This window comes from Dipteris shenzhenensis, chromosome 24 (assembly GCF_047967505.1).
Source record: "Dipteris shenzhenensis isolate YYH24624 ecotype China chromosome 24, Dip_SZ_1.0, whole genome shotgun sequence".
NCBI lineage: Eukaryota > Viridiplantae > Streptophyta > Polypodiopsida > Gleicheniales > Dipteridaceae > Dipteris > Dipteris shenzhenensis.
The window spans coordinates 12,757,000-12,770,596 of record NC_141619.1 but is presented as its reverse complement, the minus strand read 5'-3'; the positions used below and the strand labels follow the sequence as shown (position 1 = coordinate 12,770,596).

The 13,597-nt window shown below is 46.2% G+C and overlaps 1 protein-coding gene across 1 annotated transcript; it reads left to right on the top strand.

Moving 5' to 3' along the window:
• The first annotated feature begins 608 nt into the window (after positions 1 to 608).
• Positions 609 to 13,352, top strand: LOC147886232 (uncharacterized). The gene is made up of 2 exons (XM_087395971.1): positions 609 to 1,750; positions 11,862 to 13,352. Exons 1-2 carry the CDS (start codon positions 956 to 958, stop codon positions 12,963 to 12,965), a joined length of 1,899 nt encoding a protein of 632 aa, XP_087252097.1. The 5' UTR covers positions 609 to 955; the 3' UTR covers positions 12,966 to 13,352.
• Positions 13,353 to 13,597: the final 245 nt, after the last annotated feature.

Sequence of the window (13,597 nt, the reverse complement as noted above, 5' to 3'; positions counted from 1 at the left end):
CTCACCATTTTTATATTTCAATCCCTCCATTCGGAACTCACAATCCAAATCTCCCATTCTACTCCTCCCCTTTTCTCCTTCTCTACCTGCCTCCCTCTCCTTTCTCACTCTCACACTCCTAAGCTCAATCCCCCCCGCCCGACTGTCCCTCCCTTCCCTTCTCCCCTTTTCTCCTTCTTGAAACCCAAATTACCCACCCCTAGGCTATTGTATTAATCACCTCTCATATCCTAGATCTCTCGAGCTACCATATCTCCCCTCCTCACCTTTTTTGCTGCTCATATGTCCCTCCCCCCCAGACGCCCCTCCTCTCTTGTGAACCCCTCCCCTCTCTTATTTTGTCAGCTACCTTCCTACCCTCTTCTGAACCAATTGCGTCATGTTCTCTCGCATTGCCTCCCCTTCTCCTGCCATGTTTCTTCCCCCCTTTCTTTTTCTCACACCCCAAATCTCTAAACCACAAGTTGCCATATTTTGCCCCTTTCTCCTCTTTACAACCCAATTTGACTCAAGGGCTCCCTCCATTCTCCCTCCTTTCTCACAACCCAATCACTCATCCTTGGGGAGTCATTCTTCTCCCCACTTTCTCCTTAATACTGCACAAATCTCTCTCTCTTACTTCTCTCTCTCTCTCTCTCTCTCTCTCTCTCTCTCTCTCTCCAGATCTCACACCACGATGACGAATTACCCGCCCATGGCCAGTGCCGACAAGCAATAGAGGGGTTCTCCGAGGGAATCGAATTACCCGCCCATGGCCAGTGTTCTTACTCCTCTCTCTCCCTCTCTCTCTCTCTCTCTCGCTTTCCAGATCTCACACCCACGATGACGAATTACCTGCCCATGGCGAGTGCCGAAGGCTAATAGAGGAGCTCTCCGAGTTTCAAGTACATTTTACGTTGTTGCATAAGGCAGAACTTCACTCTTGAACACACTATTGCCCTGCCGTGTCTTCGCCATGAACGCTCTCCTGCGTCGCTCTTCACTCCCTCAACGGTTGCCCTTTTCGCAGCTGCAGAACCTTCTGCTCGATCATTTGCACCTTCGTCACTCCCCTGATTGCGGGCATCTCCCTCAGGATGTACCCTCCTCTCATTCTAATCCGTGCAGCTGCGTCATCGGAAAGCCCTTGGCAGGAACCTTGCGGATGCTGGATAGAGACTCTTTTCTCCCTGCTCCGAAAGACCTAGTACAGCAACCCAAAGAAGTACATACTCTATTTTTTGGAAAATGTGGATGGAGGACAGCTCAAGCGCGAGGTTTGCATGTTTCAATCGACAAAAACCAAAGGGATGGTATGGGTGGGGGTGCTTTGCCTTACTCGGATCCTCAGCCCACAAGTGCTTTTCTCCAGCCCGTTGAGGTCACCGAGGAAGAAGAGATAAGGGCGGATGTGTACGAGGGGCTAAAGGATTATGTGGAGAAAAAGTATCCTCGTAAGTCGGAATGGTCCAGAATGGTCGAGGAGTACAACCCAAATGCTCCTGTCGAGGACCCCTTTGTGGAAGACTTGCGACAAAAGAACCGCGAACCTCCACCCCTAGACAGGGTGACGATTCCAGTGGAAATCGAAGAGAAGTATAGAGTGACGAGAAAGACCAAGTGGATGATCAAACAACTCCGTTCGCCGGCGATTAAGGACGTCCCCACCATGTTGGAGCAGTGGGTCAAGACCATGTATCCCCGAAGATCGGACTGGTTGGATCTCCTAGAAGAATTCCAAGGAGAAACGGAGCGGGATCTGATGTTTCAGGTTGTCTTTGGGATCTGATGTTTCAGGTTGTCTTGAAATTCTAACTCGCATTTGTATGGATGGAGGAATGGGAAAATAGTCTTGCATTGTTTTTCGTATCAAGTGTTCAAGCCGTGAGGTTTGTTTGGTAAGATAGAATGATATGACCCAGTTGGAGGTCGCAAACCCATGTTGGAGCAGTCGAGGTGTTGAATTGACTTTACAATTCTCCATTTCATATGCATCCACAAGCCTTCAAACTTCCTAAATTAACTAAAGAGAGAGTTCCCTTTGACCCTTTAGTGTGAACGCTCATTGACTCTTACAGCTGCCTATTTGTATAGACATGGTGGTAAGGCAATAGGCCTTGCTTATCTTTGTATACGGTAGAACCACGTGTAAATCAACTGATCAACTGTGGCTTTTTCCATCTACGTTTTTTTCATTGTAAGGCTGGTCTTAGTAATCTTGTTGTGGCTAGCCAATATCTTGAGGGTCCTACAGGGCTGGGCTAAAAATTTCCAAGGTATGACTTTTTGGTCACCTCCCCATCTGTGAGCCCCCATATGAGGAGGACACGAGGGAGGATAACATACAGCATAGGTTGGGATGAAGTGAGATGGATTTGGGCTGCCACATGGGCAGCAGACTTCTTAGATTAGTTTGAGGGCAGCCACATGGGCCATTTTTGGTCAACATGTTTGGCCGAAAGTTTCACATAAGCCAGGGCTGGGGCCATTTTTAGTGGCTCAGCCACTGGTCGGCAGCAGGAGCAGCAGACTGTAGTGGTACTGGAAGACAGGCTCCAGACCAGAATAAAAGGGCCCCCTTTTGGGGGGGGGGTTGTTTCTGCCATCATCAACAGTTCAGTCTGGGGGGCTGTTGGTCCAGGAGCACACATCAAAGGCAGATCTACAATGCAGTAGATGAGCCATAGAGTGGTGCCAGGAGGTATGTAGACCACATAACAAATGAACCGATCTCTGAAGTCCATGATCTGCAGGTGACTTGAGGTTAAAGGATTCTGTTTGATTTAAGGTCATTGTTCTAAACATGATATCTGAGCTTGGTTTGTGGGCTATAGATACTTGATTAGATCCTCAACATGGTATTAGAGCCCAGGAAGTATCAAGATATGGAGTTACGTGGTGGCAAGAGCTTATGGAGGGGTTCTTGACGAGGATGAAATGGATGCCTCGGGCAAGGTCATGCAGGATCTAGTGGGTGTCAAAAATGAGTGTTATGACCCCAAGTTCATAGCAGAGCTGGCATTTAGGATGGGATTAAGTTCAAGTAGTGGACCCTTTTAAAGGGGTCTCAGGACTAATCCCAGTGAATGGGTCTGTGAGCCATGGGATATGGGGACCTAGAACAGGCCTATGCTTAGTCTGGCCTAACACCTGGATTGATGGACACCCATGTTATGGGACATGGGGTTGTGGACATGGATTCGGCGCGGTGCTTCTAAGCTAGGCCAAAGCCTAGGTGTACTCTAGGTCCTACTCTGATGCTGACTCTTGGAAAAATTAGAAAGACCAAAGGAGCTTGCAAGCTCCCGTTCAAATAGTCAGTCAATCCTTGCCATCCTATTTGGACACTTCGGGACAGATTTTTGCATTGGCTTTGAAAGTGAATAGCTGGTTGTGCATTGTGCTCACAGTATGTGAATGTGTCAGAGCTTGACGTATTTGCGCATTTTGTTGAGATGGCTCAGAATCCAAATGACATTTTTGGTGTGCTTGCCCAGGAGGATAGTTTGGTGGCACTAACTCTTCTCTGTGACGCCTTATGGTTAGAAATCTCTTGGTTGCCAAAGGATTTGGGGATTTTGTCATTGGCGACAATGTCCGGTCCGGGTCACATCGCACCAGGCACTCCTCCACAGCAAGGCTCCATATGAGGAGAGCATGCGGGAGGTGTACTTAGGGTTAGGGCTGCCACATGGGCATCATATTGGCTGTGGGTAGCAAACTCAGAGGGAAAGCCAAGAAGAGGGGGCTGCCACATGGGCAGCACATAGGTTGCCATGTGGGCAGCACTCCTCAAGGTCTTACCTCGCAGTATGGGGTTGTCAAGGAGACCCAAGACTGTACGGATCTGCCACATGGCAGTGTGGAGGTCTGCAGCAACAGTATGGAGCAGGGAAGCTTGTGGTACAGGCCTAGGACAAGTGTCTAAAGGCTAGAGCAGGTCTCGGGACAGAAGGAGCACAAGTGGCGGTGTTTGGAGCAGATCAGGCCAAGAAAATGTCCCTGGATCAGGTCAGCCAGGAAGGCAAGGGCATGGGCCAGGTACATCAGGGAAAGGGTTGCAATGGGCAGGCTGGGTGGCTGACCAACCAGGTCGGCCAGCACACAGCCCAAGGCGGATCCCCACAGTCCCTTAAAGGGGGCTGCTGGGTCGGTTTACAGACCAGATCAGTCAGCCAGGAAGGGGTATGCTGGTCGGTCCATTTTGGGGCCCTTCAGGGCCTATGAAAGGGGAGCCTGCTCATTCCCTATCCACTGAGGCAACACCTCAGGCAACAGACTGAAGCAGCAGACCAGCAGCTTTTGAGCCTACATCTAGGAGGACCAAGAGGGAGCTAGGAGTTGCAGACATAGCTAAGGAAGCAGCTGCACCCTTGGCTGTCTTCCAGGGCAGCAAGGACAAGGGATCAAGGCACGGTGACAAAGTCTACTGAAGCTTGGTGAGGAGCATGCAGGCATAGGGATCTAGAAGTGCCACGAAGGTAGTAGGACATCATCTTTTTGGTAAGGACAGTGGACCACACTTGGTGGGACTCTGGACTCCTTTTGTATTGTGTCCATTGGATGAAAATATATTTTGTTGGTTCTATATCTCTCTTGGAGCATTGTCTATTTACTGGCTTGCACATTTATGTTGAAGCACACAAAGTAAAGAAGTTTTGGATTCCGTAGCTAAACATGTCTGTGTGAATTCCTGGGCTATCTATCAGTCTTCTTTTGGGGGTACCCCTTGTTGTGATTTCTATCAAGGTGGAGGTCATGGCGCAAGGTGTGGGCAACAGCTAAGGAAGGGGCCGCACCCTTGGCTGTCTTCCAGGGCAGCGAGAAGGGATCAAGGCACGGTGACAAAGTTTACTGAAGTTTGGTGAGGAGCATGCAGGCACAGGGATCTAGAAGTGCCATGAAGGTAGTAGGACAGCGTCTTTTTGGTAAGGACAGAGGACCACACTTGGTGGGAATCTGGACTCCTTTTGTATTGTGTCCATTGGATGAAAATATATTTTGTTCTATATCTCTCTTGGAGCATTGCCTATTTACTGGCTTGCACATTTATGTTGAAGCACACAAAGTAAAGAAGTTTTGGATTCCGTAGTTAAACATGTCTGTGTGAATTCCTGGGCTATCTATCAGTCTTCCCCTTGTTGTGATTTCTATCAAGGGGGAGGTCATGGCGCAAGGTGTGGGCAACAGACTCACCACAAGGGCAAGAACATGTTGGTATCACTTCAGAGTAGAGAAGATTGGATACATGCGATGCATAGGTTTTGTCTTTGATTTCACTTTCAGTGAAGAGGTTAATTATATTTGGTTCTACCGAACTTCAAAGCATGCTTGGGACGCTTTAGAAGCAATATATCAGGCTTGTAATGAGGCAAGAGTCTCATTTTCTAGAAGAGAGATTGATATGGTGCATTTGTATGAAGGAGGTCCAATGGCAGACCATGTCACGAAGATTTAGGACTTGTTTGAGCAACTTCTGAATATTGATGAAGGCATACAGATTTGCAGCTTGTTTTACTACAATGAACTCCCTATCAGAGTTTCTTTTCATACGTCGCTCAACTTGTCTATGAGGGGGAATCACAACGCGCTCACCCTTCAGATGTTGGTGGGTTGTAGGTGCTAGAATTGATTGCATCTCATGTGTAATGAATGAGGGCTGCTATGTGCCTGCAATCCTTGTGCACTTTACTTAGCTGATTTTCCCATTGTGCTTGCATCTCCCCATTCCAGTTGTTCACGTCCTCCTGCATATGAAACTGCAGCCTGTGCATAATTTCATCTCCTTTATTTTTCCCTATCCTCTTTTTAGTGACTCAATGTTCGTGTCCAGCATCTTGCAAATCTCATTAATTGTAGATAGGCATGTTTTTCGCATGGGCATCATTCACCTTTTGTGTATTCGTCCAAATAGTGTCACAAGAAATGTTTCTTGAAACGCATTTCTGGAAACGTTTCTAGAATTTGCCAGGTGTTTCGTCTAGAAACGGGTCTTAAAAATGTATTTTATATGAATTATATATAGAACATAAATAATTATCTCCAGATTCTCTCTCTGAAAAGAGCTCTCAAATACACATATACACACTGAGCACTCTCAAAAGAGTCAAGACACAGGTGACAACCTGTACCAGGGCGTTTCGCCCAATGCAGTGGTGTTTCGCCTGTTTCAGCGAAACGTTTTGCCTAGAAACGTTTCTAAGCGTTCCGCCTACTCGAAACGCGATTTTTGGTGACACTGCGTCCAAATCACATTGTATCTCCTTTCCTTCTCTCCTCACGTTTTTACTTTGGTAAGCTGTCCATTTCAAGCTTCAAATCCTCTCTCTCTCTCTCAGCTCCCTCCACCCGCGCTGCCTCCTACAGCTCCTTCCCGCCTACACTACAGCCCCCCTTTGTCAAAGAAGAGTCGTTATCAGATTGACCATGGTCAAAGAAAATTGACTTTGGTTCACTAGAATAGGTTTTACTACTTTTACTTCTGCTTTGCATTGGTAAAAGAGAACTATGGGGACACCCACAAGGGACTAGGATTAGTGCAAGAACTAGGAATGCATGCATTTCGCTAACCTCTAATGGGTTAAAGTATTGGAACTTGTTTGTGCAATGTGTAGGACGTAAGAGAGTACAAAAAGAACTTAAGAGTGGGGAGAAAAGCACAAAAAGCAGGTCCCATGAGGCCTAAAAGCATGGACAAGGGGGGCACCTCTTTAAAAGGAGGGCCCACTAGATAAAAAAGGCACCAAAAGCACCAGATTTAAAAAGAAAGCCTTAAAAGCTTGGTTTTTTGTTTGTAAAAGTAGCTTTTAGAAAGCAAGCCCTAGGACTAGTATATAAAAGAAAGGCCCCAGGCCTCCCAGATTCATTCAAGAGTTGTACTCAGCTTCATGCTATTTTCAGAGCCATTGTACAAAGTATTATTTTATTGCAATAAAGACCTTTGGGGGGGGTCAAGCCCTTATTTCTGGGCCCTAGTGTTGCGCGTGCTGCATCTCCTTCTTCTCTCCCTCTGTTCTATCGCGAAGAATCTATGAGATAAGTGCTGCAATTCTGATTTTCATATTTCAGCTCGTGCTCTCCAGTTTCTATCGCGAAGTTCTTGTGAAATATTGCAAAAATATTGCGTGGAAGTAGCAATCTCTGTTCTTTCTCTCCCTCTCTCAGTTTATTTTGTTTCCCAAAAGAAATATGCTGCTGCTCCTCGTCAGACAAAGCTATCAGATGCTGTTTTTACCCGATATCTTTGAAATTCGAAATCTATCTCGGTGAATTGAGGATCCAGGCTGCGTTTCTACCAGAACTGATTCATTTTTAGGGTTTCAAGGCTGATTACCAGTTCGTTTTAGGATTTCTGGTCTGGTTTCAGCCCCCCCCGCCTAGAAGCTCCCTCCCGTGCCTAGCAGCTCCCTCAGCCCGTGCTGCCTCCTGCAGCCCCCTCCGCCCGCACTGCCTCCTGCAGCTCCTTCCTCACCTTTGAGGCAGCATGGAGAGTGGGAAATGATGACGCATCCACCAGGCCGATGCCATTTTCAATACGATTTTATGCACCATCTTCATTATGGTGATGGATCTCCAATATCCATGATAGTCACGTCCGGTGACGAGATGTGAGAAGCTAGTGCATCGGGTGGACTTCACTTGCATGAAGTTACGAGTCGAATGACTATTCTACTGGATCACCCTCCATTGATATTAATTTACCAACATGCCGCACGAGATTCATGCTCCACACATCCACAAGAGTTTTCCACACCCGACAACTTTTCTCCTAACACCTTCAATGGGCTTGGGGGTGAGCCTTGGCGTGTTAGGTTTTGACGCTTAGTTTTATAGGGACAGATCAAATATCACATAGCTTTTCTGAGGTGGAAGCGATCTTCAAATCCAAAGTCTTGAGTGTTAGATCGTAGAGCTCTCCGTAATCTAAAGAATGGATTCAGTTTGAGGAAATTCAGAGCTGTCTATGGCTAGCTATGAGTCAATTAAGTTTTGAGATTATTTAGGGTCCTAGGCCTTAGATGAATTCATGGTGTGCATGGGTAGATTGGTTTAGAATAAAGTTAAATTATTAAATTTTTAAAAGTGCTTTGCTTCTCCCTCAAGCCTTCTACTTTTCCCTCAAGCCACCTAGGCGCCCATCTTTCCTGCTTCTTCCTCAAGCTACCAGGGCACCTAATTCATCTGCTTCTCTCCCAAGCTTCCTTTCTATTTTTAGCCCTTGCTTTTTCCACAAGCTCCCCTATAAATTAATAGCCACGCCCTTCCAGGATTCACTGCTAGCTTCAGCTTCTGCTCCTCGCTTGCCCAACGCATGAATCTCTACCAATCTACAGCCTGCTGCCCAGTGAATTAGCTTGCTTGCTGCTGGCCAGCGAATCGCCTACTGTCCAACGCATCAGCATCTGCCAGTCTCCAGCCTGCTGCCCGGCGTGTTAACCTACTAATGGCTAGCGAATCAGCCTCAGCCTGCTGCACTTTTGTTTCTACTCTATCATCCTAAGAATCAGCATTCAAATTAGCCCATATCAACTGCTTGCTAGTCACCATGCTGCTACAATTATAATCACACCAAATTGGTCACTTTTGGCCATGTCAACTGCCTTCTTTGCTGTATCTAATCTTGACCATATAGGATAAGCTTGTCATGCCAAATTACTCTTCCTTTTCCAGATTTCGTTTTGCTTTTTGGAAACCCTAGAAGGCTTTCAGATTTTAATTTTAAATTCGCTTCTTCAATCTTTAGATAGCCAAGGTTTTATTTACAAATGATTGAACACCATCTTTGGGGTTTTTGTCTGTTCATACTAATCCTAACAGGTGAAAACTCTGTTGTGTCTCTGTTTCAAGGCTCAAGAGAAAGACTGGAGCTACAATCGTGGCACTCTTCACCTGGATTCAACCAAGAGCTGATAGCAGTTACTTTCTTGGAAAGTCCAAAAGTATATTTGTATTTGAGTCCAGTCTCTTGAAGGAATCATCATTTTGGTCTAGGACTAGGAGTCAAAAGTCCTCAAGGTTTTGTCCAAAGATCTGTATCAAATTTTGATTGGACTAAGCATCATGAATATAAAATATGATTGGGCTTGCCCAGTTGGGGGTGAACCATATTCACAACCCGTTGGGTGTTAGTGTCTCTTCCTTAAATCACGGAAATTCTAAAATTATAAGTTAATTAAGCTATTCAATTGGAAAGTGCGCTTCCGCATATGCTTGAATTTGACATATATCAAAGCCAAATCATCCTTTCCAGTTGAAAACTTGATGTTACTTGGGATGTAGTCCTAGGTCAATCTAGGGTTCTCTGTATGTGAGATTTTGTCATGCCTGTGTCTAGTCAATCTTCACCAGTGGTGAATACTAGAAGGACTCAACCTGGGACAGCCAACAAAGTAACTCTAGCAGCCAAGAAATCCGTTGCCTCAAAGCAACAAAAGACCTCAAAGCAAGATGGTTCAAGATGTTAAAATCTTTTGGAGTCTAAAGTGGAGAAAGATCCTACAAGTCAAGTTAGCGGGAAGGACAAGAAAATACAAGAACTTCAACAACTGCTTGACTCATTTTCAAAGGAGATTTACAGCAATGTCAAGCATCTTACAAGATTTGAGGATTGGTTCAGAGCAAGGGAGACTTGGAGCAATGGAACACAATGAGAATCACATCTCTAGGGTAAATGCAGCCAAACAGGAACGAGCGAAGGCAACTGTTTCGCCTGCTCCAAATGTTTCGCCTACTCTCTTGGAGCAGAACGGAGAGCCAGTAAGGGTCCCAACTTCGCACACCGAGAGTACACTGATGAGTGATGCGGCTAGATTTATGGCTACCACACTAGGGGTAGCAGAGTATGGGATCGAGATGGCTTGGCGAGTGGGAAGAGATCCCAATTGAGAGCACATGCACGACTTATTGCTTTACGACGTAGATCCACCCTACGAGATTACCCATTGATCTCCATGGACAAGGATCTCACCCCCCTATAGGTAGAGGAGAGTCGAGATCAGGCCCGGAAGAATCGGGGCAGTAGTACGAGATGGGCGACTCCTTACAAGCCCCCGTCCGACACATGGCCCCTCTCCCACATAGGGGGCGGGGTCTATGGGACTCGGACATCCGAGACCCTATCCTGCACCATTTGGAACTGCAATGTACCTTATGGTCGAAACCAAGGAATTTCTCGGAATCTTTTATAGGTTGTGACATAGTCTTCTATACAGAGACACATCAGAGTCCAGAGCGTCCTCTACTAGTGGTCAGTGGCTATACTTGGGAGGCGGCATACAGAGATGAGGCGAGGGACATTGGAGGAGTATGAGGGTCCGGTGGAGTAGCAGTTCTCTATAGGTCTTGTCCTCAAGGCTTCACATGTAGGCCCTTCCCATTCATACCATGCGATTGATAGCTCTCATGGCCTTCTTCCATCTTAAAGTCTTCGCCACATGAAAGGGGTGCATACAGAGATGAGGCGAGGGACATTGGAGGAGTACGAGGGTCCGGTGGAGTAGCAGTTCTCTATAGGTCTTGTCCTCAAGGCTTCACATGTAGGCCCTTCCCATTCATACCCAATGCGATTGATAGCTTTCATGGCCTTCTTCCATCTTAAAGTCTTCGCCACATGAAAGGGGTGCAGAATACCGAAGCTGGGTGTTTAGAAGGCAGCATAGGTTTTTTGAGGCTTTTATGCATTTTGGCTGGGTGGAGAATCCTTCTCGGACGCTTGTGATACTTGAGCTTTACATCGGCAGGGGGGCGGCTCAATGTCCCAAATGAACTGTCTGGGCCACTATCCAGCCGTTTTCAACCAATGTGTGTTTGTTGCCCCAGCATGACGCCTCTAACCTGGCTCCGCATGTGCATGAGGCCTATAATGTGGTCTACCATTGCTCTATCGCACAAAGACTGAACTCCTAATTCTGCTTGTCCTTTGGGGAGAGGGAGGCTATGCTCAACAGCAGGGCATCTCCCTGTTCCTTGTGCTGCTGGGCATGGCACTGGCTGACTTCCTGGGTCTGGAACTGCTGCTGGCTGTTGGCTGGAGCTGTGGAATCCTTGCTCCAAATCTGATGCCCAACGAGAAGAGGAAAAATCCCTTACATAGGGTTTTAGAGCAGGCTACTGGCCAACTGGATCTATGGCCAGCTCTGCCACAGACTGGCCTGACCTGCTGTCAGCCGACCTGCCACATCAGCTTCCCGACTGACGTGGCTTGCTGATATCAATGCTGGCCTCTGCTGTCTGCAGCCCTGCCTGCGCCTGCGCCTCTCCGTACAGCGATGATGCCGTACACTTACTGCTCATGTCAGCTTGCTGTTGCTGCTGCTCCTGCACAGGTCACATGAAAGTCTGTGTTATTCTGCTGCTGCCAGCCATGCTATTGTCTGTAGATGCCCATGACATGGGCAGGGGCCAGCGGGCCTGTACAACAATTTGTGCAAGGGGTGTATGGCCCAATAGGGGCAGTATGACACTGTATGCCTGCAGTGGGTCTGCTGCAGCTCATGGCTTTTTGTTTGTGCTTTTCTTGGGGGGTTGGTATGTTGTCAGGTCGACTCGGGTGGTTATGTCCAACATCTAATGCAGTTTAACCTTATGACAGGCACCGCAACAATTCTGACATGCATGGCATGAACTAGCGATCATGACATCCCCACCATTATCATGGCTATTGCAATTTGTTGTTTTGAGAGAATTTGTGCTTTGAATAAGGATTGCCTGTGCTACTCTGCTTTCACTGTCAATAGACTAGCATTTCTAACTCATGCCTCTTTCCTGATCTGTCTTGATTTTTCTTGGATCCATAGATTGCACAGAGAGAGAGAGAGAGAGAGAGAGAGAGAGAGAGAGAGAGAGAGATGTGATATTCAACTGAAACTACAAATGTGTTGCAGATATTCGAGTTTGCACTGCTTGAGGACACATTTGAAATCAGAAGCCAGGATATAGTAAAGCTCTTAGTAAAATACATCAGTCTTGGCCGCCATGATGATGTTGAAAGGGTAATGCAAACTCTGGATTCAAAAGGCTTTCCACCTGATTTTGTAGTTTGCACTGTCCTGCTTGACATGTACTGCAATCTAAAAAGACTCGACAAAGCCAGAGGGATGTTTGACCGGATAAGGGCACTTGGGTTTGTTCCTGATGTTGTTGCTTGCACTAAGCTGATAGAATTTTATTGCGAGTCTGGTAATCCTGAAGCAGGTGAAATGATATTGTCAGAAATGGAGGATGAGAAGGTACATGGTACGATTGATACTTACTTGACAGTCTTGAGAGGTTACGGAAGAGCAGGGCAGCTTTCTGAGGCAGTCAGAATCTTTCTTGTAGTCAAACAGGATCAATTTTTGAAACCAAAAATGGATACAAGGATATTTTCAGCACTTATGGAGGCATACACTCAAGCAAACATGCTTTCATCAGCAGTGTTATCACTGGAAGATATGTTAGTTTCTGGATATGTACCAGAAGACCAATCTGTTTCTCTATTGATTGCAGCATATGAGAAGAAAAATCAATTCGACAAGGCAGTCGATGTGCTTTTGAAACTTGAAAGCAAAGCCTTAAGGCCTGGAGTAGAAACCCTTACCACATTGATCAGCTGGTTTGGCAGGCTGGGGTTAGTAGAAGAGGCACATATTCTATTTGAAGAGATTGAAAGGAAGGTCGAGACACCTAGCTGTAAATCCTATGTTAATCTTTATGCGACATATGCAAGGGCAGGTTTAGTGGAAAAGGCAAAAAGTACTTTTCAATCTCTTAAGGATAAAAAGGTATTGCTCACAGATTGGGCATTGGAGCAGATGATCCGGTCTCTTCTTGATGGTAATCAGCTTCAGGAGGCACAGCTGATGCGAGATGAGATGATATCTCTTGGATATACACCATCAGATGAAATTGAAAGGGCTCTATTAGGGATTCAAACTGAGAGCTCATCTGTACTAGCTGCTCTTGAAACCATAAGCTTGCTCTCGCAAGATCTTCCTCAAGACGGTTAATGTCTGCTCAGTGACAAACGCTGTAAGTTTTTCACAATTTCAAATGGAACATACACCAAGCCACAGAGAGAGAGAGAGAGAGAGAGAGAGAGGGGGGGGGGGGGAGAGAGAGAGAGAGCCGGTGAAGGGAACTTTAATAGGTAATCAAACTTGGAGCTCACCTTAGTAACTGCTCTTGAAACTACCAGTATGCTCCTGCAAGAACTTCCCCAAAAACGTTGATGTCTTTATTCAGTGGAAATGCTGTTATCACCTTCAAATTGAAGATTTCCTCAAGCATGTGTGTTTTAAAAAGGGGGGGGATTTCTACTGGAAAGATGCCTTAGTCAGTCTTTCAAGCAATCTGTCATCAAGCTTTGGAAAAATGCATACATGCGCATGTCTCAAATAAATATGAGAAAAAGAGTATATCTGTATTCTATCCTCTAAGTAGGTGTACCTTCATAATTTCTTTGTTCATGTTACTGGAAACTGAAAATTGACTACTACCGGCAAGCTCTGTAACACATATGTTGTCCTTTCCCTGTTTACCCTGCCTTCATAATTTCTTCATTTATGTTATTGTATTGACCACTAACGGGTGAGGTTTGTCACACATATATTGTCCCTCCCCTGTTTACCCCTAGTTGAAA

Bases quoted from the DNA above. Each gene is read 5' to 3' on its own strand.
- LOC147886232 (XM_087395971.1), top strand. From the start codon at position 956: ATGAACGCTCTCCTGCGTCGCTCTTCACTCCCTCAACGGTTGCCCTTT. The intron at 1,751-11,861 runs GTTGTCTTTGGG...AATGTGTTGCAG, and splicing joins AGCGGGATCTGATGTTTCAG to ATATTCGAGTTTGCACTGCT.